Source organism: Conger conger, chromosome 15 (genome assembly GCF_963514075.1).
Source record: "Conger conger chromosome 15, fConCon1.1, whole genome shotgun sequence".
In the NCBI taxonomy this organism is placed as follows: Eukaryota; Metazoa; Chordata; class Actinopteri; order Anguilliformes; family Congridae; genus Conger; species Conger conger.
Window position 1 is genome coordinate 28,973,614 of NC_083774.1, and position 27,613 is coordinate 29,001,226.

The window sequence follows — 27,613 nt, forward strand, 5'->3', positions numbered from 1 at the left end:
ACAAACAAACTTTACACTCTTGCGAAAAACATGTTTCTGGTTATCAACCCTTTGCAGAGTAGTTTTTTTTTCTCCAAAATTCTAGTCATGGTTCTAGAACTCCATTGCAATGATTGTTCACTTAAGACAATTCTAATCACGTGTCATACCTTACACCTTAAAGGGTTAAACCCATATTTACAGAGTGTGAAATATTCTGTAACTCATTTGTACAATGTTTGTTTATTTAGGGAAGAGTGCAGGGCGGAACTGTGACCAATTCTACAAGTTTGATCAATGCTGTTCCCATAGGGCACCAAAATAATACATGCTTTTAAACACATGTAATAGGTACTAGATAGGTAGGTGTAATACAAATTATTCATATTACATCTATTATTTTATCATGGTAAAATGTTATTTTGGACAGATGGTTAGATAATAAATGCTTTTAAATACATGCTATAAGTCGATAGGTAGACAGAATATAAAGACATTGAAATGTTACAGGAAATATTTTGCCTGAATGTCTGTTGTTTTGGATTGAATTCTGACACTCAGGAGCGGTCATGCACTGGCTTTGGCAGTGAAGAGGGGGGGGAAAAAGCACGCGTAGGTCAGGGGTCACCATGGCTCTGGAAGTGTACGAGGCCATATTCACAGCCAAGCAGCAGCGAAGGAAGAACCTGTTCCTCAACTACAGGAACCTGCGCATGTTCCCCGCCGACCTGCTGGGGGACGAGGGCCTGCACTTCCTGGAGAGGATCTACATGAAGTGGAACTCGCTCACCACCCTGGTGAGAGACCAACCGGCAACAGCCCACCGTCGCACTGATCTCAGACCAAGCCCATGAGTCACACTGGGTAGAAAGGAAGAGTCCACACACTGTATGTGCTCCTGTATGGCGTGAATTTATTAACACCACAAAAAGTAACGTTTGTTATGCGGTGTTAATAAATTCAGAATTCAGGAATATCTGAAAATATATCTTAAGACGTAGCCCTTTTTATGTGCTCTTTATGGTCCTTCAAAATGATGACATTGCAAAACATTTATCTTAATGGTGTGGGATTTAAGTATAGTGATTCAATGCTAATGAAGTGAACTTGAATCTGTGAAAAATGGCAATTATCTTCAGAACATTTCGAGGGTCCTCGTTTTGATTATGCATTCCAAAATTAGCTCTGAAAAAGATTTTGTAGAAAGGTTTTCTCGGTTTAGCCATCACTTCGGCACAAGTGTATTTTACAGTGTTGGCTTCCTGCTTGTTTTACCTTTGTCTTTATCATTCACACTGATAGCCAGGAAGTGGTGTCTCTATGTGAGATTGTATGGATCCTTCCAGCCTCAACTCGGGTAGACAACAAAGAATATAATAATTTTGCTGAGGCTACCACCAAAGCCAGTCGAAAAATCTGTTTGAATTGACCAGATTAGCATTTTGTATGCATTTTACATGTGCTAATTAAAATTCTTCTTTCGTTTCAAAAGCGATATTAATCTTTCATATTATTTTTACTTCATTAATTTGCGGTTGCATTGTTGCGTTATGAGCCAAAAAGCTTTGTCTAGCATTTATTTGCATACAGTGAATAAATGTAACCAGGGCAGTAGAATGTAATTTGTCGAATATGTTTGACATATTGATAATCAACTGTCCACAGCATATTTTTTAATCAGGGTGCCATTGTGTTTGTTACAAGTCTGCAGTGCCTCTGAAATTCTGTCACTCTCTTTCCATCACCATGTTACCATGTTACCACCTCAGTTTACTTGTCATGATTCAAACGCACAAGCATCCTCGTGGTAAATTGTGCTTTTGGTACCTACAGTACAATATTATAAAATATGATTCTTGCTTGTTTTAATTCGCTGAAATGTATGTTAAATTACTACACAATAATTATGTAATATGTGTCACCTTCACAACCATATGTTTTGTTAGCTGGTTATAATGTAAATTTATTGGTTATGGCCTCCAGTAAAATGTCACCTGTTGTCTTTCACACATGATTAATGTCAGGAATCCACGTGTATATATTACCCTTCTGCTAAATAAGCAAAATGTGGCTATAACCTCCCGTACTGTTTTCTGTCACCATATGTTCCCGCAGCCAGAAAATCTTGCCCAGAAGCTCCCAAACCTAGTTGAGCTGTGAGTATGGCAGACCATGCTGACTTGTGTTGCTTTCTTAATGATCAATTTGAATGAAAAGTGTGAAGTCAGCAAACTACTTTTCAACTATGTAGTTTGTGGACTTCACACTTTTTGGAGGAAATGGTTGAAGCAGATTGAATACTTTGGGTGTGTCCCCATACTCCTTTCCTCTACTCGCCTCCTCCCCCTATTCCCCAGAAGAGTGGAGGAAAGGAGGTCACATGTTTGAGTATTCGGATGCGCCCTTCCGTTTTGGCATCCCCAATTGGGGAAATAAATAAGTGAAGACTCAGAATTGGCCGGAGGTGTCACTGTTGAGCCATGAGAATGAAAAACCTCTCTCCCTCGTTGATGCTATGGCAAATTACCCACTGCCCAATTGGACTCTCAGCCACAGTTCTCACTGGGATAGACAGGATTATATCTGGGCAGAGAGGACATTGCTGCAAGCTCATCTTAACCAAATGCGCCACTTGGGAGCATCATGGCTTTTCCTGTTATTGACATTTTGAACATTCCCAGTGTTCTTTGTAAGCCATGCGTCGTGTTGCACGCACTGGCCCCATACAGCAGAGTGTCTCCATTTCACCCAAGTCTCCAGCAGGCCTCCCTTGGTGAACACTGACAAGTGTAGTCCAGTTCCTCACAGTAATTACTGCAGTAAATGATGTGGATAAACCCATTCTTTCTTCACGCGCCGCTGAGCAGCTCGTAAAAGTCCCCCGTGTCGGGACGGGGCCGGCGAGGCGTGGCGGATGGGGCCCGGGAGCGATTACGCCGCTTACCGCTCCATTAAAGCTTCTGATTGGGCCGGGCTGAGAAAGCTCGCTCCCCATTGGCCAGGAGCACGAAGGCCTACAGACTGCTGCTATTTTTTTTAGTAACGCGCTGAGAGAATAGTAATCATTTTCTAATTGAGATGTTTAATAAAGTCTTCCTCCAGTGAAGTAGAAATCTAGTTAGTGGAGATTTGTATCCTTCATCATTATGAGGGTCTCTGATGGTCCGTGTATTTGCCTAGTTGGAAATGCCTGGGTCTTGATTCGGTTTGTCAGAGGAATTGAATTGGCATGCCTGCCAGAATTACGCCCCAGTAATACAGAGATGGCAAATATTCCTGCAGGTGAGTCACATTGGTTAGGAGGACTCTTATTAAAATGTCATGAACGTAGACACGACTGCACAGTATGTTAACCACAAATTGAGCTTTCAAGATAAAGAGAAAATTATGCTGCCACTTTAATTAAGAAAAGGATGTGGTTAAGCCATAAATTCCCTTTCTTGCTTCCTTTTGTAGAATATGTCACAGGGAACAATATGAAATTATTCTGATTTCACTTCATAAATAACAGGTTAATTGACCTTTGGTCCGTAAAACCTGTGACTTGTGTATTCTGTTCGCCTATGTCATGATACCAGTTGTATTAATTGCCCTCTCTCTTAGCTCGAGAGGGCTTTTTCCTCCACTTTCTTCCCTAATTTGGAAAAGCGAAATATGGCTCAAGTTATCACAGTGCCGCCACCAGATTTAGGTCGACTACATAATTAATTTGGATTCAAGTACTTTCCTGTGCTCAGTTGATCTTGCCTGGAGCAGTTGAGCCAACCGAGAGGACCAGAAGGCAGGGTTCGCACTTTTTGAGAGTATTTCACAGGTTCCAATACACCTGAAAAGCTCGGTAATCCAGAACAATTACGTATTTAACCCGGGTTCCTGCTCTTACCTGCAAGTCTGTGATGACTTTGCACCCTACAGGCCTCAGTGCTCTCCAGGAAAACTTTAGATTAGAGCCGGGGTGTATCTTTCACTGATGTCAACTGGCATCCTCTAGACATCTGGTGGCCTTATTGGGATAAACCTTTGTACATTATTGGCATTTGGCAGACACTCTTATCCAGAGTTGATTAGACTAAGCAGGAGACAATCCTCCCCTGGAGCAATGCAGGGTTGAGGGCCTTGCTCAAGGGCCCAACGGCTGTGCCGATCTTATTGTGGCTACACCGGGATTAGAACCACTGACCTTGCGGGCCCCAGTCATGTACCATAACCACTATGCTTCGGGCCGCCCTTTGTAGATAGACACTTGAGGGAGCTGTAGGGAGGGTTCCTCATCTACTTAATGCCACCTTACCAGTGGAATGAAGCCAATTTAGTCCCACCACTGAAACCTCTGGACACGGTCTGCTAATCACAGGTTGAGGTTTTACACTGTGAAGCTGCCATCCCTGCTGAAAAAAACAGGTCAAGCTAGGTTTTGAAACAGCTGGTAGCTGGTTGACCAGTTCTGACCAGCTCCATACTCAACATAGTTTGACCAGCTCAAGCTATGTTTTGAAACAGCTGGTAAATTTAGCTGGTAATTCCAAGCTGGTCATAGCTGTATTTTACACCAGGGATGCCTTCAGTGTATATTCTTCTGTAAAAGATGACTGTTTAATTTCAAACCATAGAAAGAAAATCATTATTTTGAAATGTGGTTTTCAATATTTCATCATACATCGTGGCCTTGGCTGTGATTGGTATTGTGGTCCTGGAGATGTGCAATTTGCCGGATGTCCACTAGGGATCGCAATATACTCAGTCGTAAAACCCGTTCCTCTGACAGTCATCAAAACCACCTGGGCCAGGACAGAGTGCATGCTGTTGCTTTGCTTGTAAATTCACAGTGACAAGCAATTTAAGAGGCACTTGTTGTAGTTCAATGCCTAGCAGATTTCAGAGCACTGAGGAATTTCTCCTTGTTTGTGCCATTGTTTGATCACATTGTCTGGGACTGCTTCCAACATACCACAGTGTTTCTATTCCAGTGAAAAACAGTAGACCTAAAGCATCTTGGAGCGTCTGAAGTATCTCATCTTAGACAGAGGGGGAGAGAGAGATTTAGATGGGAAGAGAGTGAGAGAGGAGAAGAAAGGCCGAGAGATACACAGTGATCGTTAATGTATACTCCCAACAAATACTGTACGTTATCTCCTGTCAGTGCAAACTAAACGAGACGACATTTTTAATGTTTCTGTGCTTCCCTTTCCCCTGTGAAGGTACCTGCGCTCCAACAGCATGGTGACCGTGCCTGAAGGTAATGAGGATTTCATTTCGTGTGCTTTATGTGCATTACCTGACCTTTTGCTGAATCCTTCGAGCGAGTACATCCGAGGAGCCGACCGCGTGGGTGTCTCCATTAGAAAGGCTATGCGAATTGCGCGGAGGTACTCGCTCCCTCGTCTTTTAATTAGCAGAAGATTAAGGTTATCGCTGTCCTTGACTGATATCAAGCTTAGGAGACCTGTGTTTGCCCAGAGCAACAGTGGGAGCAAAGCAGTGTGGGCCGTTACTCACTCACTTGAGTAACCAGACTAACAAAAACGATAAGACGCTTAAGTGCTTTGCATCTGCCACTCGCCTTTCTTATCATTTGGCGAGGGAAACAACATTTGAATTAAAAAGAAACAACCCCCATGCCCAAAAGAATCTAAAGCCAGTGTTTGCACTTAAACATCAAAATAGACAATTTTGTATTTATTTATTAATGTATTTTTCACAACGGGGAAGGATTAGTTCTGCTGTTACACCACCTGCAGCTCAGTTTAGAATCCACATGTACCTATTTTTCTGCACAAATTTGCATTATTTATGCAATATAAAGACTTACGATAAGGTAATTTTAATGTTTGTAATCACTTTAAAAACGAATTAAGAGGGAATGAAGACTATCAAACACTGGCACCAGAATAATTCCGTTCTCCTACAAGCAATAGTTTCTAACTATTCAACACCCGATTCAACACCCAATTTCACAAAACTATGTTTTGTGTTACATGCTAAACTTGCAAACCGGAGATGTGCGTGTCTAACACACACAATTTCAGAGTTATCAACACTCAAGAAAGCACAAACCACTTTGAAAACAGTCCAAGAGTCTGTTGGTGTGAGAGTTTGCAGGTTGTTGCATTATGCTCATGCTGTCCATAATAAATAATAAGTGTTGCGCTTTGCAATGCTGACTGCTCCATGGTCTTTTTCCCCTCACCCAAGCTTTACCGTATGGCTTGTAGGCTACAGGAAAAATCGCACCTGGCCTCGCGATGCATCGTGATTTATAAAAACTCATTCTACAGCACGAGTTCTGTGTCAGTCGCTGACGGCCTCCATTTAACACCTTTGCTACCTTGGAATATGCATGCTACAACCTACCCAAGAGAACACAAAGAGTACCTGTCCCCCAAGGAAGAAATAATTTCACACAGTGAACATATCGCACCCCTTTTACACCTTTAAATGGAAGGGCACGAGAGGAAATAAGTGTTAAAAATATACCAAGAAACGGCATTTTGTTTCTTCAGTGCAAGCAAACCTATGCGCTTACGTATTGGCATCAGCAAGCCTATGAATTTCACGGGTTGTCCATGCCAGTATGAAACTATAAATGTACTGTTTTCTAGTTGTTATAATTTACACTCACTGAGCACTTTATTAGGAACATCTGTACACTCACTTATTCATGCGATTATCGAATCAGCCAATCACGTGGCAACAGTGCATAAAATCGTGCAGATACAGGTCAGGAGCTTCAGTTAACGTTCATATCAACCATCAGAATGGGGAAAAAATGTGATTCGTGACCATGGAATGATTGATGGTGCCAGACAGGATGGTTTGAGTATCTGAGAAACTGCTAATCTCCTTGGATTTTCACGCACAACAGTCTCTAAAAGAAAAAAAAAACATCCAGTGAGCAGCAGTTCTGTGGACAGAAACACCTTGTTACAGGAAGGTGACCGTAACGCAAATAACCAAGTCTAAAAGTCTAAAAAATGTCTAATAAATACCTAATAAAGTGACCACTGAGTATCTTTAGCGGAAACTCTACAATACATAGCCAAAACAAATCTTCCAAAAGATATATAAATTGCTGTGTTTTTAATGACAGTACATCAAATATAAGACAATGGAGGCTCTTGCCATGGGTTGATGTATGAATCAGTTTATAAAACATTTGAATCCCGAAACAATCATAATTTCTAATGCAATCATCACTATTTCTGTTTTCATTGCATTGGGTGTGATCATATGTAGCCTTGAATTGTGCCCACATTGTGCCTACACAGGCATATTTGCAGCATTTGAGTGTAAGGTGTCTTCTTGGCAGTGTGTTTGTTTGACGCGTCTCCCGCCACCCCCAGCTGTGTGTGACCTGGCGAAGCTCCAGTCTCTGGACCTGAGCGACAACGCTCTGCGGGTCATCTGTCCTGAGATCAGCCAGCTGAGCTCGCTGCGTCACCTGAGGCTGGCCAACAACCGGCTGAAAACCCTGCCTGCAGGTGCGTCTCCCTCCCGCGGCTCCCTTACCTCCGCTCCCTTTCGCTCCCTTCTCTACGGTCTGCTCTTTCATCTCTTCTTTCTCTCCTTATTTGTTATTTCGCTGACGCTTTTGTCCAGAGAGACGGTTGATTAGACTAGGCACGGGCAATCCCCCCCGACAGCTGTGCGGATCTTAGCGTGGCAACACCGGGGCTTGAACCACCAATCTTTCAGGTCCTGGTCGTATACCTTCGCCCAGAGGTCACCAACCCTGGTCCTGGAGAGCTACTGGGTCTGCTGGTTTTCGCTGTTGCTCTGCACTTAATTAATCAATTAGTGCGGATGATTATACCGCTAACTCACCTCACCTGGTTACCTGGGTCTCAACAGGGTGCTGAAAACAAAAACCAGCAGACCCAGTAGCTCTCCAGGACCAGGGTTGGTGACCTCTGCCTTGGCCACTAGGTTACGGATTGCCCTCGCAGTCTCTCTCTCGCCTCTCCCTCTTTCCCCTCTGTCCTCTCATCACTCCCCTCCTCCTCCCTCGCTCCATTGAGGCTCAAACCGCCTTTATTAGAGTGACTGTAGACACCGCCCCCCCTCTGTTTGACTTCCTTCACTCTCTTTTTCCTTGCTTTCTCTGCTGAAAAAAACACCTCAAGCTTGGTTTTGAAACAGCTCTCTCACTCTCTGTGAGGTATGATTGTGACAACTGATCGGATTGATAGCGTAGACTAAACAGGCTCCCGACCGATCAGAAAAAACTTTTAAGATGAAGTGGGCGGCCTGTAGCGTAGTGGTTAAGGTGCAGGACTGGGATACGCAAGGTTGGTGGTTCTAATCCCGGTGTAGCCACAATAAGATCCGCACAGCCGTTGGGCCCTTGAGCAAGGCCCTTAACCCTGCATTGCTCCAGGGGAGGATTGTCTCCTGCTTAGTCTAATTAACTGTACGTCGCTCTGGATAAGAGCGTCTGCCAAATGCCAATAATGTAATGTCCCGATCTGAAAATAACAATCGGGTGGCCACAAGTGGAATCAGTGTACGCCCGCCTTTAAACGGGCCCTCCTTTAAACAGGCCCTCCTTTAAACAGGCCCTCCTTTAAACTGGCCCGCCTTTAAACGGGCACGCCTTTAAACGGGCACGCCTTTAAACTGAGTCCCACGGGCAGCTCCGCTGCTAGCCGCCGCACCCCACGCAGCCGAGGAGCGGGGGAGGCGAGTCCGACAGGGCTCCTCACGGGCCCCGTCGAGTGGCGGCTTCCTATTCCCCCTGGCAGGGCATGAAAGGCTCTGTTTGTTTGTTGGGTCTCTCAGGGTTTTTGGCCAGGAGTCCGGGACTCTTTTTTTCTGCGCTTCTATTTCTGTGACTCCGACGCCTCTTTTTACGATCTCGGCCGCGCTGGCCTCACCGGGCTCGACACCGGCCAAAACGCGGATCCGGTTCGGTCCCCTCTGCGTCCAGCCCTGCCAGCTCCCGCCCCGACTCCCCCTCTCTCCCACCCCGCCTCCTCCCCACTGAAACGCAGCTCTCCGGCTTCCTAATTTAGTAACAGCAAGCAAAAATAGGCAGAGGAAGGGAGAGGGGGGGTTTGTGTGTCAGAGGGGAGTGTGGTGTTGTTTTCACAGGACAGGCCTGGTTAGGGAGATGGTAAGAGGCCGTGATCGACGTACAGCCCCCCCCCCCATTCGTTCACTCGCACTGTGTTCCTCGATTTGGCATACGCTCTCCCATTCCTGCCCCCCCCTCCCACTCCACCCCACCCTGGTCTGCCTGGAGACTTGGGAGTCTGCTCCCCTCTTTATATTTAGCTTTCACTGTTGTCTTTTATTTAAAACAACTCTAATTCTGAGCCTGCTACTCTATTTCAGCGTCATGCTTTTTTGTCATCGTCATCGAGGCTTTACTGGTCCCCAAAAGTAAATTAAAATTGCTATGTAATGGCGTCCCAGACGATGTCCAACTAAAGCCACAGTCCAGGCTACGGATGCCCAGGGTAGGCTAGGCTATCCTTCCGATCTCACTGCTCAACAGCGACTCCTTTAGGTGAGTCGCTCCTTTGCGGGCATCCGTGGCCTTCCTCTGTCACCTGATCAATGGGCTGGTCTCCTCCAGCTTGTTGCTGCATTTGATTCAGCTATTGATTCTGAAGGGTATAGACAAGCGTGCGCTTGCCTCTTCTCAAGTGCTACGACCTCTCTCTCAGCTATGCTGAGTGTAAAGACGTAGCATCTGTCAGCACCCCCCTTGGACCTCGACCAGGCAAGGGATGTCGAAGCAATGGGACATCAACTACTGCCACCTGGTGGAATTCTTGTCACTGCACCGATCGGTCCTGTTCTTCAAATCGTGGTCCTCGAGGGCTGAGATCTGCTGGTTTTCAACCCTCTGTTTATCAGAAGATCAGAAGATTTCATGATATCTGTCATATGGTAACAAGATTTGGACACTTGCTTTAAGCTCTTATAACCCCTCGTTTAAGTTCTGTGAAGTTCACTGCTTTGGGCCGGCCTGTAGCGTAGTGGTTAAGGTATATGACTGGGACTGTGACACGCAAGGTCGGTGGTTCTAATCCCGGTGTAGGCACAATAAGATCCGCACAGCCGTTGGGCCCTTGAGCAAGGCCCTTAACCCTGCATTGCTGCAGGGGAAGATTGTCTCCTGCTTAGTCTATTCAACTGTACGTCGCTCTGCATAAGAGCGTCTGCCAAATGCCAATAACGTAACGTAACGAATGGAGACTGGCCGTCTCTGGTGAGCAGAACTGACCTGAGAGTAGGGCCTGAAGCTGTGCTTCTGAACACGGCATTTCCTTGCGTTCCTTAAACTCCTCATGCTTGCTGTACAGGGTGTGCTCATTTACGTTGATCCAGGGAAATGTGTGTCTTAGGTAAGAAATTGTAGGTTTGAAGTTGAGTATTGACAAAATAATAACAGCTAATTTTCAGTAACTACAGAGTACCTGCCAGCAATCTCGGGAAAGGATAGCTGAGGGTGAGTGGGATGTTTGTATGTTGGTCTTTCCAGTTAATTCAGAGCTTGGTCATTTCCCACAGGGCGACAACCTGTCTAGCTCGACATTTCAGATAATTCATTTTTTCGATTGCAGGTGCTTCTGCGTTATTTTCTTACAGTTTTGCTGTGAAAACCACCTTCCTGTCCCCTCCCTGTCTGAGGTCTAGGGTGACATTTCCACAGTCAGGGCTTCCAAAAAAGACCTGCTTATGAAGAGCAAATGGAGTCCTTTGTGTGAGAAGCTTGCAGTTGAGGCAGAAGGCAAATTTGCAGGCCGTTAAAGCACAAACCTGGAGTGGTTTTCCGCACCTTTGGAGACCGTCATAAACAAACAGAAGGGTCAGGATTCCGCCCACTCTCCAGTGGCCAATGGCTGCATCCATAGCTGCCATTCTCCGTCTCCTTTTTTCCTTTTGGCCACACAGGAAATCTCCATCGCCATTCGCTCATACCACCACTGACCCTCGGTGATGGGAATGAGCGCATTTTTTTCCAGTTGTTGCTGTGAAATCTCAAAGTGTGATTCCCAGCCTGTGACTAACTGCTCACCGACCTTGAACCTACTAAAGCCTTCCATTCCCTGCTCAAGCCCTCCATTCCCTGCTCAATCACTCCATCCCTGCTCAATCACTCCATCCCTGCTCAATCGCTTCATTCCCAGCTCAATCACTCCATTTCCTGCTTCGTCCCTCCTTTCCCTGCTCAAGCCCTCCAATCCCTGCTCAATCTTTCCATTCTCTGTTCAGTCTCCACATTCCCTGCTCGATCCCTCAATTCTCTGCTGAATCCCCCCATTATCTGCTCAGTCCCTCCATTTCCTGCTCAAGACCGCAGTTCTGCCAGTGTTTACAGCTCAGAAGTAGATTTTTTACAGATAAATTGGGGGTCAGACATAAATTGAAATTGGAGGGAAATGTAACTTATTTCCTTCATCTTTCCTTCATTTGTCAAACTTCATAGACTGCACATTTGTTTTTTGTTTTTTTCTTTGCTCTGAGACATTAAAAAATGATATTGACTTCTCAGGGAAAAGGTCTCTAAATCTGATGGCAAGTTTGTAACATTGGGTACTCTGAGCGGGCCCCTGAGTCCCAAAGAAAACATTCTGCTGTTGAAAACAAATGTTGCTGTTTTCCTTTACTGGTTACATTTCCAAGCCAGCAAGAATTTATTTGCAAACCCGACAGGTTTCATTTTGAATTATTTCAATCGTCACACATCATTTCAAGCCCTGAATCCCTTCTCCAGCCGACCATCTCTCGCATTGAAGTGTTTCTGCGGTCCCAACCTCGCGTGCAACGTTTCCGTATTTCTATGGAACAAGTGTTTTTTTTAATCAGATGCAATTATGGCCCAGCTTTTGGCTTTATGTGGAAAAAAAACATGTTTTTAAAACATGTGTACAACCATTCAAGCACAGCGTTTAAGCGAGAACTGGTCCATGAGAAGAAGCTATTACTCTGCACAGTGTACAGTGACTACTTGTCCTTGCGTTGGACCTGGTTGAAGCAGTCCAGTATTCCTTCTGGGGTCTGTGCACGCAGTCTCAAAGATATACATCTTCTGTAGCATTTATAAAATATGACGAGGAACAAATCTGGACTTGCTAAAATGAAACGAAATGAGAAGACCACTTTATTCCTACCTACCCCACCCAGCCTTGTATGTGTTTGTCAAAGAGGTAGCTTATATAATTGTAAATGTATGTATCTGTGCTCAATATATATATATGATGGGGAAAAAACTAGCTCATGCTCATATACTGTGTATTTAGTTTGATATAGAAGCTCATTGGTGAAGCAGGCAAAGACTGGGAGGTTTTTTTTCTTAATTTTTGTATCAGTGTGGCATTTCGGGTCTGTCTCGCCTGTTGTGTGTATCCACACTTCCTGTGCGAGCTTGTATCCACAAACATTTACCCTCCTCCATCCGTACTTTGCACACAGACCCCCCTCCCCCCCTTGACTCAGCACACCAAAGCCCTTATACCAGAAGCAGCAGTCACTCTTTCACAAAACACACAACTGTGAACCCAGACTGCAATGCAGAAACCGAGCAGCCTAACCAAAACGGATTTTAAAGACCACTTCTTGTTATTTTTCTAGGTTGATGTCTGTCAAGAGTAATTACTATTTCGAGGAAAGTTGCCATTCTGCGTCTAAAATGACATAACTAGGTCATGAGGGGTTAAGAATGGGGTGTAATTTACATTAGTAGCTCTGCAGGTGATATATATAATAATGAACATTTACGGCCATGTTAAATCTCGTGTAAAGATTTTTTTTAACCTTGTAAATTGCTGGTGGAAGTTTTGTAGGCTTATTTCTGAATTGCAACTGAAGTTGAAGTCTATTTCTTCCTCAAGGCAAGAAAGACAAACGGATCAGGAGTTTGGAGAAATTTAAATGATCTCAACAACCCTGTTCTTTAGCTTTTAGGTAGGGCTTATATGCTGGCCTTGATTATCCCCCAGACAATGCTTTATTATGCATCCATATTTCTGCTCTTATGATTATTCATAATGAACTGAAACCCAGTTTACGAGAGCTGGAGGAAATCTTTGGGCGTAAACATTGCATAAGTGGTTTAGTATTTGAACAAAGGTGTCTTATTCTGACTCCTAGCATATATGCTAATGGACTTGCTGCAGCTTCTCTTCAGATAAAACAACTATTCATGTGCTGAGTGTGTAATGTTTTCCTGTATTTTAATTGAGGCCTCTTTGTGCGCACGTCGTATAACAGTTTAAGAACGATAACAAAACAGTATTGCTGGAGGCCGACGCGCATGGAAACGAGCAAGACCGCGCAACAACAGCATAGCGGAGCAGATGAGATAAGATCCGCGTTTATGCAGCGCGTAACACAGTTTCATTTCAACCTCTCTCGGGTTTTTTTTTCCGTCTCACGTTTTGTGTTTTAATTCAAGTTCCAATTGTTTCTCCGCTTATCCCGAGCGCGTTATAGCTTGGAGTGGTGTTTATCTTCTGAAACCGTGGCCCAAATACGAGCTGTAAGCTGGAGACAAATGTCCCCATAATTCAGAGCGGAAAGGGATTCGCTGTTATTCCACCCGCAATCTTTTGCATGGTGTTCAAATCCAAGATTAGTGAAAAGCTTTCTAGGCGATGTTGTCCGCTGTTGTGCAAACAATGCCACAATAAAAGCAATGGGCATGCTGAGTTAGCTCCTCCTTAAACAGTTCATACATTAATTCACATTTTCACGCATCTGTAAAACATGATTTTGGAAGTTTCGACGTAGTACTAAAAGCTAATCAGCAAGTAGAAATTCCTCGAGCTGAATCAGTCATTATTAATGTGAAATAATTTATCTTTGTAGCAGATCCACATTCAGGTCAATACAGATCACACCTTGCTAGGAGGACCGCAGCAGAATATTCTGCCTAAGCCAAGCGGCCTGGCCCTTTGGTGATACACTAATATCACTGCACTGTGGAACATTTATATGCCTGTGAAATATGCATATTAACCTCTGGCACCAGGCGTTTGGTGCTGACGGTCAGAAATAGAGGCGCTTATGACACAGGAAGTTGCACTTTGTTCCACACATTCCTACCCCCCTGGGCTCCTCTCTCCTAGGGCCCCTAACACAAAGAGCAAAAATATTAATGAACAGAACAGCCTGTTTGGTCCGTCCTCAGCAACAAACATAATGCATGGTGATGTCTTTGTTACACTTTTACAACATTAAGGCAATAAACCAGTACAGTATGGTGGCTTTAAAGCGAATAAATGTATACAGCGTGTTATGTTCGCCATGCACCTTTGCAGACACGTGTGTGTGTGCGTGTGTGTTCGAATGTGTGACACATTCGCTTTGCAGTTGTCCTAACCCAGGGCTTTTTTCCCCCCCACACAGTTTATTATTCTTATTTTATTGTTCATGTAGAGGATGATGTTTTCTGACACGGTTCTGGTTCTCGTCTTTCTGTTAAAAGGGGGCATAGTGATGGAGCCCCCCCCGCTCCACTACTCCGCCCCTGGAAGTCACATAAATAGAGGGCCCTGTTACAGCTGAGTGTGCTGTGGGCCCCCAGGGGCCCTGTGTGTAGGCAGTACATCAGTGGAGTTGTCAAAGCTGAGCGTGGCCCCTGGTCCCCCCCCCCCCCCCCCCCCCGGCTCTGTGGCCCGGGTTGTCTGAGAGGGCACTGGGTGAAGGTGGGGTCTGGAGGTTTTTCAAGGGATGCTGGGACAGCGTCTTCCAATTTCCTTCCTGCCTGCGGACCAGAAAGTATAACAGAGAAATGAATTGTGCTGTGAAGTCTATAATCTGACCTCGGGTCCAAAGCTGTCGGTCAAAGGGATCCACTGGTGGTCATGGAAAGTGTTATGGTGGTTTATGAGATGAAATGGTGTATACAATGCACTTTCCATGTACGTTAATTTGCCATCTACTTTTTTAGACAGCAAATGGTCAACCCTCCTTTCATACTTTTTATTTTATTCAGAAAAGGAGAAGGCAGAGAGGGTTGGAGATGGAAATGGGATCACGGTCCAGAAAGTGCTATGGTACGGGATCTAACCCCAACCACAGAGGGTACTTGTAGGCTTGTATGGCTTGAGAGCCAGTTGCTTTACAGACTGCGTCACCAGACTAGTCATATTTAATGCTGCTTATGTTACACTCACTGCTCTAATTACTGACCCATTTCAACTGTTTAAATTGTACAGTGAGTCAGACTACATTTTAATAAGGGATGAATGGGTCACTGTAAATGTATTCAGTATCCGCTTGTTAAGTAGGTATTTCTTGGGAATCCCTGGTCAGGTCAATAGAGGAAGCCACAAAGGGCACTCCTGTCGGTGGGAGAACATTACCCAGTACCTCTGAGCGTTGCTGTGCTGATCCAGGGCACCTGGTTTTGTTTATCACTGATCTCAGATCAGCACCCCGGACTCACAGTAGCACTGTTTTTTCCTGACGTCAAAACCACGCCCCCTGGGTCATAAATACATTTCCCCCCCAAAAAATCTCATTGACTTCTGACTGGCAGAGGAGGCTGATGTCAGAGTCCTCTATAGTGGCTTTGTCCATCTCAGCACTCCAGTCACTCTCTCTTTGCTTCTCTCTCTCTTTCTCACTCACTTCTCTTTCTCTCCCCGCCACTCTTTCTCTCTCTGTGAATCAAGACTTATGCACGTATGCATTTTGCGCGACAGTTATCCAGTCTTTTCAAAGGCATTTTAGGAAGTAAGTCTCCCTTTCCAACCCTCCCTCTTCCAGAATGAAATAAAGGTATATGGTGATAAAATAAATGCAATGGGGGAAAGGTGTAAACAGAAATGTAAAAAATCCCCCAAAAAAACAATAAATTCAGGGCGTGCCCGTTCTCACACCACCAGCCCGGCTTCACGAGCCGTGTTTTCACAGCGCGTCTGTCGTTCTCCCTGCCTGTCTGTTTGTGCCTTGCACATCTGTACCTCTGTCTGTTGTCTGACTGGACTTGTAACTTTTGACTCAGCAACCCAGAAGTTTCCCAGCTGGAGTACTGATGTGCCCTGGAGTAAATGGACCAATTCAGTAAATATACAGCTTTTAAAACTGCCAGCTATGCACATATATCACAAGTATATTGTGAGCAAGGCCCTTAATCCCGCATTGCTCCAGGGGGGATTGTCCCCTGATTATTCTAATCAACTGTAAGTCGCTTTGGATAAAAGCGTCAGGTAAATAACTACTTATTAAGTAACAGTTTTTTCATCTCTTTGGGGCAGCCTGTAGCATAGTGGCTAAGGAAGGTTCGTGGTTCAAGCCTCGGTATGGCCACAGCACAGCTATTGGACTGGAGCAAGGCCCTTAACCCCACATTGCTCCCTGGGTGCAGCACTGTGCCCACTGCTCATAAGTAACTAGGATGGGTCACAAATGCAGAAGACAAATTACCCCACGGGGTTCAATAAAGTGCACCTTCTTCTCTGTGTGTGCACTGTATTTTTTTTGCCTGTCTCCCTGAGTAAGGGCCTCTGTGCTGTTTGTGTCCGTTCCAGAGATCGGGGAGCTGAGGGACTTGGAGACGCTGGACGTGTCCATGAACCAGCTGACCATGCTCCCAGCGCGGCTGCACCAGTGCCGGTCACTGCAGTGCCTGACCGCCGACCGCAACGGCCTGAGCTGCCTGCCCCGCCAGCTCGGCCAGCTGCACAGCCTCAACGAGCTGTCCATGGCCGCCAACCGCCTGGCAACCCTCCCGCTGGGTGAGCCCGGGGCCGGGGGGGTGGGCGGTCACTCAGTCAATCTATCAGCTAACCAAGCAATACATCTATCAGCGAATTAATCAATCAATCAATCAATCTATCAGCTAACCAATCAATCTATCAGCTAACCAATCACTCTGTCAGCTAACCAATCAATCTATCAGCTAACCAATCAATCAGTCAGCTAACCAATCAATCAAATAGCCAACCAATCAAGCAATCATCTAACCAGCCAATCAATCAATCAGCTAACCAATCACTCAATCAAACCAGTCCATCAATCATCAAACCAGTCAATAAATCAACTAATAAATCAACTAATCAACCAATCAATTATCCAATCAATCAACCAGTCAACCAATTTACCAGTGAATCAAGTGATCAAATAACCATCAAACTAACAATCAAATAAACAACCAATGAATAAGATTTACATCAATATAGCACAGTTCACCACAGATGATTTACTACAAAGCATTTTACACATCTATTAAGGTGGATAGCATTGTCGCCATTTTCTCTGATATTTTCTATATTTGTAGCCTACTCCCCCTCCCCTATGGAGGATGGAGATAAAAAACACTGTCCTATGTTGTTCTGCTGACCCTGGTTTTACCCCCCCCTTACAAACATTACCCCCCTTCCAACTATTTGAGAAGAAAAGCAGTTGGGGTTGTTGGAAAGGACTAAAACACAGTTTACCTGGGAGGAAAGAACTGCTAGTCTCTCTGGGGTGTGTTCTCTTTTTGGCACGGGTAATCCTCCGATGAGCCAGCCCTGTAAACACCGCCAAAAAGAATTCTTTCAAGGGGTATGAAAATGTGTAAGCAAGTGCCCCCAATTTTGAAACAAAGAGGAATCTGCCTTCCGGAGGAAACGGAGATAAGCTTGTCATTTAGATTTTTATGGGCTTTGAAACAGAACGGCTGTTATTTGGAGGGAGCTGATTTCTGTGGACAATTTCTTTTTTTTTCACTAAATAAATTATTGTGTCTAGGGAACACGTGGAACAAACCTTGAGGTGATAAAAAGGCATCATATCATGTAATCCTGAATACGGTGCAGTGTTCACAGAACATACACAGACTGATCTTTGTTTGTGCAGCTGGGATGTGCATACAGTAGATATTCTTAGTATATAGTCATATTTTTCATGTATACATACAGCTTATAGCTCCAATCAGGTCTGAAACGAACGTAGTCGTCATTCGCTGAAACTGGATGGTGCAGCTGATCCAGGAATCCTGAATCTGTCCGGATCGAGGGTTTGAGTCTGGTCTGGACCCCCGTACGGGAGCTCAGAGAAGCTCAGGGTGCCAGTGGTTCCCCAGGCTCCAGCAGACACCCCCCTGCTGCGGAGGATGGGTGCTGGCAGAGTATTGGGGTCCTGCTGTTCCTCATTTAGGCTAAGTACCTTTTCAAACTCTACCTCAGTCCTCCCTCCTGATTTCCCCCGCCCCTCCTTTCTGATATCCCTATCCTCGTCTAACCCCCCCCCCCAAAAAAAAGAAAAGAAATTGCTCTTATGATGACGACTATATGTTTGGAACAGCATTCCATGTGTATTTTCCTAGTTCTGGATGTGATGCTTTGACTTGTGGTAGAACCTATGCACTTGTAAGTCGCTTTGGATTAAAAGCGTCTGCCGAATGACAAAAATGTAAAATGTAATGAAATGTAAGTGGGGGCTCCTCTGTCTCTAAAATTACTGTGAAATCCCTCCAGAGCAGTTCACTATGAAAAGGAAAAACGCATAAGATGGGGTCTTCATGGCAAACTCCCAGGCCAGAAAAACCCTGAGTTTAAACCATTAGCATGTAATGGGACACTAATTACAATTGTTGGGCAGTGTGATTGAAATTAGGCTACACTATTATTTTTCTGATTGGGTTGGTAAGACTTGAATGTAAGGTCTGCTTAGAAACAATAAGTTGATCTACATGACAGATGCTGTTAATGTATTTATATAATGTTAATATATGTTCAGGAACTAATTATACTTACTGTCTCTCTCAAACAGTTTAATGGTTAAATGCTATTTACTAATGGTTCATATATAGTTCATAAGCAGGCCTTAAAATAAAGTGTTATTATTATTATTATTATTATAATTATTATTGAGATGGAAAGAATGCTCTTGTGGGCAGCAGTCATTTTTCCTGGGGCTGTTTGGGGTGTTGACAGTGCACACAAGGCTGAGGTTTTCTCAAAGGACATATCTTCTCTTGTGGGGGCTTTGCTGTTGTGTTTCTGTGCAATAATTTACACAGCATGCACACGGTCATGATTTTACACAGCTACGAAGTGGAATGCATCTGTAATAATAACCATGAAGAAGAATTCCACAGCTTCCACACTGTTCCTGGTAGTAGCCGATATTGAATCGAGAACTTTGCAGGCCAAAGTGGAGAAGGGTTCCGTGTGAACAGCAGTTGAACATGAGTCAGTCGGTCCGAAGAGATTTGTCTTTCATTATAACCGCCTGTCTGAGAGGAGGCAGATGGCTGGTGTCAGACCGGAGGTTAATCATTCTTGGAGTAGAGCGGTAGTAGTGGTTGAGTAGTGCAGGAGTGGATGGAGCCGGGGGCCGCTGACTGATGATGGGGGGCGTCTCTGTCAGATCTAGGGCGCTCGCGGGCCCTGCAGTTCGTCTTCGTCGACAACAACGTTCACCTGAAGGGCCTCCCGTCCTCCCTTTACAGCAAGGTGATCGGCTGCAGCGGGTGAGCGATCGCGCCGTCTTCTCCTCGCTCCCCCTCTCCTTGTTCTCCTTTCCCTTCCCACTCTCTTTCTTTCCTGTCCTTGCTTTTTGCTTTTCAGCTCCTTCTCTCCTCTAGTCCCTCTTCCCCTGTCTCTTTCAGGTTGTGTGTCTTTGGTAGACCTGGGTGAAATATGTAGTTGTTTTGGATTCAAATGCTTTTCTGCGCTTTTGCTGAGCTTGTGTGGTGTGTTGGAACCTATAAAATACTCTCAAATAAGTGCAAAACCTGTTCCTCTTGGTTGGCTCGATTGTACCAGGCAAGGTCAATCAAGCACAGGAAACTATTTGAATCCGGAGCAGTTAATTGATCCAGGTCTGCTCTTCAGTGATGACAGTTTTCTCTAATGTCGATATCATGTTCGAGGGCTTTTGTCCTGCAGACACGAGTGTTATGATTGGCTGTCCTGTCCCTCTGTTGTGTGAGCCGGCGCAGTGATTGGCTGTCCTGTCCCTCCGTTGTGTGAGCCGGCGCAGCGATTGGCTGTCCTGTTCCTCCGTTGTGTGAGCCGGCGCAGTGATTGGTTGTCCTGTTCCTCCGTTGTGTGAGCCGGCGCGGTGATTGGTTGTCCTGTTCCTCCGTTGTGTGAGCCGGCGCGGTGATTGGCTGCCCTGTTCCTCCGTTGTGTGAGCCGGCGCAGTGATTGGCTGCCCTGTCCCCGCAGGTGTGGCCTGTCGGCGCTGGCGTCCGAGAGGCTGCTGTCCGTGGCGCTCGGGGACGTGACCGTCCCGCTCCCAGCGGAGGTGCAGGCGGTGGGTTCGGTGACGGAGGGCGTGGTGCCCCTACAGGAGCTGGCCATGAGGGCCTTACACAGCGCACACTGCTCCAGCGCCCCCCACAGGGGTAAGAGAGTACTACGGCCACTCCCATCAGTCCCTTTTTTTGGGGTTTCCATCCAACCGTTTTTATGTTTGAATTTTGCACATGAGTGGAAACACCTGAAATTCTTTGAATTCTTGCAAAACGGTTTTTGTGCTTGGCCGAGCTGGGTAAGTTGAGGTATCCATACAGGGAAGATGCAATAAAGAGTGATGGAAACAGATTTTTTGAATAAATTATGACGTGCTGGGGATGACATCTGTGTCACATGCTTCTGCTCCAGAAAGCCCAAAAAAAGATGGCTGGCCCCAGCTGGCACTCTTTTGATTGTGTAATATTGTCATGTCCTCTTCACAAAACACACTCTGAATCGCATTTTCTTTTGCTGACTTTTCTGAAACTCGCTTAACATTGTGTGAAACTTAACTCAAGTTTCCCATAATTTGCCCAAAGAAATCCTTTCCTCTCAGCACAGATGACTTCTTTGAGAAGGACTGATAAGAATAATCACCTGCATTATCCTAATAATTGTTTTAATAATAGTTCTTTTTTCTTAAAAGATGCCCAGTGTGACTATTTTTCTATTCCTGAGAGTAACACAGATGTTTTCCACTACTGTACTTCACTCTGTATTAGAGCGTTAATGCTAAGTGACTGTAATATAATACGAAATTGTAAAGTCTTCTTTGTACACGACACATTTTTCTTTTGAACACACTATCCATTAATCCATGTACTGTGTTAAGCACCGTTGCTCAAGGACTCAGCAGCAGAGCCTCGTTTGAGGTTTGAACTTGAAATGAAGTTACAGCCACGGCTCCTTAATCTCCACCACACAATGCTGCGCTGTTGAGAAGCTGCAAAGATCGTGTTTTGTGTTGGGTTAGTATCGCTGCGTGACCCTTCCCCTCCAACAACTCACTCTTTACATGAAGAGGATGACCCAGGTCGTAAGGCCCAGCATGACCCAGGTCGTTGGGCCCAGTGTGGAGGACCCAGTGTGGGGGACCCAGGTCGTCGGGCCCAGTGTGGAGGACCCAGGTCGTAGGGCCCAGTGCGGAGCACCCAGTGCGGAGCGCCCAGGTCGTAGGGCCCAGGTCGTAGGGCCCAGGTCGTAGGGCCCAGGTCGTAGGGCCCAGGTCGTAGGGCCCAGGTCGTAGGGCCCAGGTCGTAGGGCCCAGGTCGTAGGGCCCAGGTCGTAGGGCCCAGTGCGGAGGACCCAGGTCGTAGGGCCCAGGTTGTAGGGCCCAGTATGGAGGACCCAGGTCGTAGGGCCCAGTATGGAGGACCCAGGTCGTAGGGCCCAGTGCGGAGGACCCAGGTCGTAGGGCCCAGTGCGGAGGACCCAGGTCGTAGGGCCCAGTGCGGAGGACCCAGGTCGTAGGGCCCAGTGCGGAGGACCCAGGTCGTAGGGCCCAGTGCAGAGGACCCAGGTCATAGGGCCCTGGTCATAGGGCCCTGCACAGAGGGAAGCCGTATCAGCCAGCATTTGCGCAGCCGCTCCCAGCAGAGCCGGGGGAACGTTTGCCGCTCCATTACACGCTAAGGCCTAATTACAGGTTTAATCAGCAGGCTATTAAACCGCATGCGGTCTGAAGTTTCCACACGCCCCATAAATGGATGAGAAACGGGGGGGGGATCTGACCGCAGCCCCGCACAGGGAGAGACCGCAGCCCCGCTCTACTCACCGCTGCAGTGAAGCCAGAACCCTGCTTTCATACGCCGCACTGAAGCGCAGTGCTGGGCTCCGGGTAAGCCCCATGGTCCGGCACTGAGTCGGCCATGTAAGGCTGCCAGTCAGTTGGTAGGGATGACCATGTCTCCGTGCTCGAGAGGCGATTCTTCTGGCTGGTTGCGACCCTGCTTTCAACCAGGTATGAAGCGTGGCCCTTCAATGCAGCAGCTCAGCTGCCCTTGGATCGATGGAGGAAGTTGCGGTGATGATTCAGCTTTCCGCGTATTTTTGTTCCGGATAAAACAAAATGTAATTAGGAAAAACAAAGCAGATGGGCAGTGAACATCCAGCCATCCACTGAAAGTTACTGGGAAAGTAATTTGGTGACTAACACAGGTGGTTCTGTGTGAAGGATGATTGAATGTTTATGAACCTTTGAAATTGCTGTCAGCTTGGTGCGTAGGTAGGCACAACTACGCACTTTCAGGTTCCATTTCCACATTTGCTATGTCTCTTTTCTGGAACATTCCGGTTTACTTCAAGCCCATACAGGTATACATGGACCATACATTTACATGCATGTTCATGTTTAATGACAATAAAGGTGAGCTGCCTGTTCATAGACCTGACGTCCTGTACATTCTCGCGTTCTTCAGTTGAGCCTTTAATTTGACCCGGTTTTTGGCTGCTGAGACTGTGAAGCATTCTTAAAAGTTGCAGTCTGATGTAGGGAGGGAGGGAGGGAGGGAGGGAGAGAGAGAGAGAGAGAGAGGGCCAATGTCTGAGAAATAACATAAGGCTATTTTGTGGATTTGTAAACATAACGCTGAGCGCTCTTATTTTAGTGCTGAGTCCGTGAGTGGTGCTGCTGGCCCGGTCCGGCCCCTGTGTGGGTTCAGCGGACCGCGTACCGCGGGGCCGAGGAAACCGCGCCGTAAAAACCCAGAGAGCCGCCCGGCGCGCTGCACCAATTAGAGCCGGAACTCTCCGGAAGCGCCGGAGTTCCTCCTCCGTTAACGAGCGGCATGTGGCTCCGTCCTTCACGGCGGGCTCCGCCACCTGCCAAAACCATCAACCCCCCCCCAAACCCCCCCCCTCCCCCTCCCCCCCCACGGCAACGCGCGGCGTCGGCAGTCTGACACGGGCGCTGAAATTAACCTGCCACATCGACCGGGCGGGAGACGCCCCCAGCCCCCAACGCCCAGCCGCCGCTACAATCTCTTTCTCTCAGACACCTGCGGCAACAGGTAGCAGAGGGGCAGTCTTCTCCGAGGTCACAGCGGGAAGGGGGGTGGGCTGGGGTGCGGACGTACCTTCCGTCCACCGTTTTGTCCCCTGGGACCCAATGATTCCAGACGGGGACGAAGACAGACAGACAGTGTTCTCACACCTCACTGCCAAGAGAGCCCTGAAACCCTGGCCACTGACCCTGCCAAAACATGGCTTCATCTCCTGTGCTTCCTGCAGGAGCCCCACGCAAGCACCCCTGATGAGGTCCATGTGTGTCTCTCTCTTTTGTTCGCTCTCTTTCTCTGTCTCTCACTTTCTCTCTGTCTTTATCTCTCTACCCCAAATTGCTAGACATTTAGATTATTATTATTATTTTACTATTATTATTATTATTATTATTATTATCATTATTATAACAATAATTATTATACAGGTTTGCTTTGATTTAGAATCTTGTGGGTCTGGAAGCCCTTTATGGGTGAAGCAGAAACTAGCCTCAGCCGAGGCTGCCATTTTGCACTAGAACGCTCACACATCAGCTGAGGAAAGAGGGGGGGGGGGGTTTTGCTGCCAACAGGATCATTAGACAGCCAGTCTGGGAGCGAACGAAGGTTGGGAATATTCCCCGGACGCTGGGGGGAAACGGCCCAATCTTTCCGATAAGCGTCACGGGATCTTCCATCGCCATGGCGCATCAGGAGATCGGCTCACCTCTCGTCTGAAAGAGACACAGATGTTCCCGAGTTCTTTTAACCGTCGGACGTTTTCACAACGAGGGTCTGAGCAAGTGAAGCCGTGTGTATGACGTCGATGCGTTCGGGTTCAAAATAACGGCGTGTCTGTCAGCGGCACATCCAGACGAGGGAAACAGACGGCTGGGCTGGGCCCCAATGAGCCGTTCTTCTCCTCTCCTCTTTAAACTCTCCTCATATTCTGATGCTCTCCTTTTTAACAGCCACTTACCCTGAAACGATCAACCGAGATGCACATTCAGTGGGAATGTTGAATTAATTTGATGATATCTTGGGGAGGGGGGGGTGGTTAATTGCATATCAATAAATATTAATGATAGGCCCCTGGTAAGCCATTTAGTGTTTTGTTCAGCCTGGTACAACGCAGTTATTAATTGCTTGGCATGTCCAACCAAGCACTCTCCCTGATGATGTCATTCCTACCCTGTGGCTAAATCCATGTCTGCACTCCAGACTAGCACTAAGCCCTCGTGGACTTTGGTCTTGCGTACTGTGACGTTGAGTGAAGGTAGTACTCGAGATCATTACGTGAAGTGTGCAAGTGCGCAGGTCTACGAGGGCAAATGCGCTTCAGACCTCACTCATTGCCGTGGATTTGACCCCTTGTAAAAGTATTATTTTCTATTTTTTGCTGTTGCTTCCTTGTATCATTGTGTATCATCACATCCTTAGTGCAATGAGTATTGGGTAATCCCACTGGCAAACTCTGGTGAAGTCTGGGCCCAAGCAGACTGTGGAAGTCCGCATGAAAGGACACTTGATTTAATTGTACAAGATGGCAGGCCTAGCCTCTCCGGTCTTCACGGGAACATGATCGTTAAGTCTGCCAGTACACAGTGCAGGGATGACCGGACATTTGGATTCAGCCTTCGTCAGCTCTGAAGCGGTGTATCAATGTGTACGGATGTTTTGGTAGCATTTGAACCCCTCGCCATACAGCTGACATAACACTGTCATAAACATAAACCTTTTATTACTTTTAAAATAGTTTTATTGGTAAATGTTATGACAAATGTTCCTGTCATAGTAAATAGTATGACAGTTTTGTGTCATTCGACATAACTTGACTTCATCTGTTATGCCATCAACAGCTGTTACGTCATATGTATGACAGTGTTATGTCAGCCTTATGGAGAGGGGTTCAAGTAAAGTGATACTGTCGTTATGCATGTCCTTGAAGACACAACCAAAATCACGAATGCTGCAACTGTTTACTCCATCCATCCACCCCCCCCCCCCCACCCCCAACCCCCAGAGATGAATCTCCTGCCTCAGATCCTGTTACCCAGAATCCTCCAGGAGCTGCTGGGGTGCCCCGTGGGTCACTGTCACCGCTGCGGCCGGGCCATGTTCACCATCGTCTACCCCAAAATCATCCCCATGGGGGATACCGCTCTGGCCGCGGCCCACCTCAGGTACGGCTTACCTGGGGAAACCAGTATGAGTGACAACCCATCCGTCACCCATCGCCTCTCTGTTTCACCCCACACCTCCTCTGCCCCCCCCCCCATCCTGCTTCCCCTCCCTAATGCTGCTGTTCACCTCTTACCCCCCCAAAAAAACGCACCCCTCTATAACTGCAATGTTCTATTACACCCTTCGTTGATTCATGCTCTCCGGGATCGGCTCAAGGACGATTACTTCCTTGCTGCTCTTTTTTCCCTCCCCCTCCTGTGTCACACGCAGAGAGCTCTGCATTTCAGACAGACCTGTGTCAAATACATAATTGTTTTTGATTTTAAATACTTTTCTAAGCTTTACTGAGCTTGTCTGGTGTTTTGGAGCCTATGGCATTCTCTCAAAAAGTGCAAACCCCGCATTCTGGTCCTCTTGGTTGGCTCAGTTGCACCACAAAAAGATGACAGAAAATATTGTAAACGATATGTATAGTGTTCGACCCAGGTCTGATCGGAACGGATGGGGGGGGTGGTGACGTGGCTCTTTTGGTTCCTGCGCGGATTGGTACCATCAGCCGAGAGTGGCCGACCTCCCAAATTGGCGCGTGTTTCACCCGTATTCTGTTTTTGAGGCAGTGGAACAGCAGGGATGTGTGCCCAATTTGGGGCACCCCCCCATACCCCTGCTGTTAGTGTGAGCACTGCTGCCTTTCCTGGGGCAGGAGGGCTCAGCCAGCACAGCTAATTGAAAGGGAAGGCGTGTGTGTGTTTACTTCCTCTTAACAGCTCTGCTTTGATGGAGCCAGGAGTACTACCTCACTGTGTGGGGAACTGGCTCAGTGTGTGTGTGTGTGTGTGTGCAGGGTACACGCTGCAAAAAATGACTCCTAAGAAGTATTTTCGTCTTGTAATAAGACTAAGGCTTGTTAAGTTAATGTTTTCTTGGCTAGAGAAATTTTCGAATTCCATTGGCAAATCTTGAAATTAGTCAAACGGACTGTGTGCGTGTGTGCGTGCATGTGTATGTGTTTGCAGATGTATTTTTGTATGTGTGTTGACTGGTGTGTGTGTGCGTCTCTGTGTGTGTGCGTGTCCCATGTATTTGTATGAATTATGTGAGGTGTATCAGTCCATGCAGGATTACATGGGCGGCCAGCCAAAAATCCCACGGGAGGGGGGGGGTAAATTAAGTCCCATAAATCTCCCTCCTCATTGGTGGGGGCTCCTGTCACCCCGTGGCCCAAGCCACGCCCACCGGCCCTGTCAGAGAGAGTGGAGCGTGGCGTGAGCGGCACAGGGGCTGGAGAATTACTGCCCTGACTGAGAGAGTGACCCATGGACCGAAGATGTGCGGTGGTCGTAAGGGCGGGAGACAGGGCCTGAAGATTTTTGCTCTGTTACGGTCCTTTGTGGTCAGTCTCTAATGTGTTACGGTCCTTCTCGGTCAGTTTCTCTGTTGCCCCGTGGTCATCCTCTGTAAGCGTCTCCCTCCGGTTCTGCGGTAACTCGTTGTACCTTCAACCTACATCATGGTGCTCTGTCACTTTCCGGTCACTAACTGTTTGTTTTGTGTTGAGCAGGACCAGGGTGAGCTTCGTGGCCTACTGCTGCTCCAGCCAGTGTGTCCGCGCGTTCAGCTTCCAGAACTGAGCACCGGGTCAAGCAGCGGACTCCAAGTTCTAATGGACCAGAACCGGTCCCCACTGCAGCCGAACTCAGGGGTGGGACCCGGTCAGGGGGGTCATGGTCTGACTTAAACTCTTCCGACATTTCTTTGAAAAAATGTTTTTTCATCTTCTTAGTCTGTTAGGTCTGGTTGAATCTGTCAGCTGCTACAAAAGCAGTCCCTTCTGAAGGAACAGAGTGATGTTCTCTACAGTAGAATTCACACTGGTCTGTTTGGCCTGTAAAATGAGAATATACATTTTTGACATTAACAGCGGTGTGATCAGAATCTTTCTGCATGTTATTGTCCATCTCTCTGCTCCCAAAACTTTTTTTATTTTCTCTCAGTTTATGGATTGTATTTTCTTCCAGATCCGTTTAAACTGAAGAAATAAATAATTGAGAATAATTATTTTGTGAAATAAGCTTATTCTTTCAAGGGCTGATACCAGTGTGTTTTCAGTAGAAGTTGAAGAGCCTTTGTGGGGAAATAAGCAAATGCATGTGTGTGAAATGACATTTTCAGGTCAGCTTTTACGTGACTGTTGAAGAAGGCCAACTCAGGGTCTGTGGTTTGGCTATTCACTGTGTTTTTTTGTTGTGTATTAGCTAGTATTGACTCAGGCCTGTGGGTATTTCACAGTTT

At 46.6% G+C, this 27,613-nt stretch overlaps 1 protein-coding gene across 2 annotated transcripts in view; it reads left to right on the forward strand.

The window, feature by feature from the left end:
- The window catches only part of LOC133111018 (leucine-rich repeat-containing protein 28-like), a 28,486-nt gene extending 1,110 nt beyond the window's left edge, over positions 1–27,376 (forward strand). Inside the window, exons 2-10 of one of the 2 annotated variants that reach the window (XM_061221150.1) lie at positions 541–776; positions 2,095–2,135; positions 5,178–5,215; positions 7,320–7,457; positions 16,464–16,670; positions 19,291–19,393; positions 20,094–20,272; positions 25,161–25,320; positions 26,883–27,376. In XM_061221150.1, the coding sequence (XP_061077134.1) occupies positions 609–776; positions 2,095–2,135; positions 5,178–5,215; positions 7,320–7,457; positions 16,464–16,670; positions 19,291–19,393; positions 20,094–20,272; positions 25,161–25,320; positions 26,883–26,952 (1,104 nt within the window). In that variant the 5' untranslated portion in view covers positions 541–608 and the 3' untranslated portion in view covers positions 26,953–27,376. Of the gene's footprint in view, positions 1–540; positions 777–2,094; positions 2,136–5,177; positions 5,216–7,319; positions 7,458–16,463; positions 16,671–19,290; positions 19,394–20,093; positions 20,273–25,160; positions 25,321–26,882 lie in introns of those variants that run through there. The other variant, XM_061221151.1, reaches the window with a different exon arrangement.
- Positions 27,377–27,613: the final 237 nt, after the last annotated feature.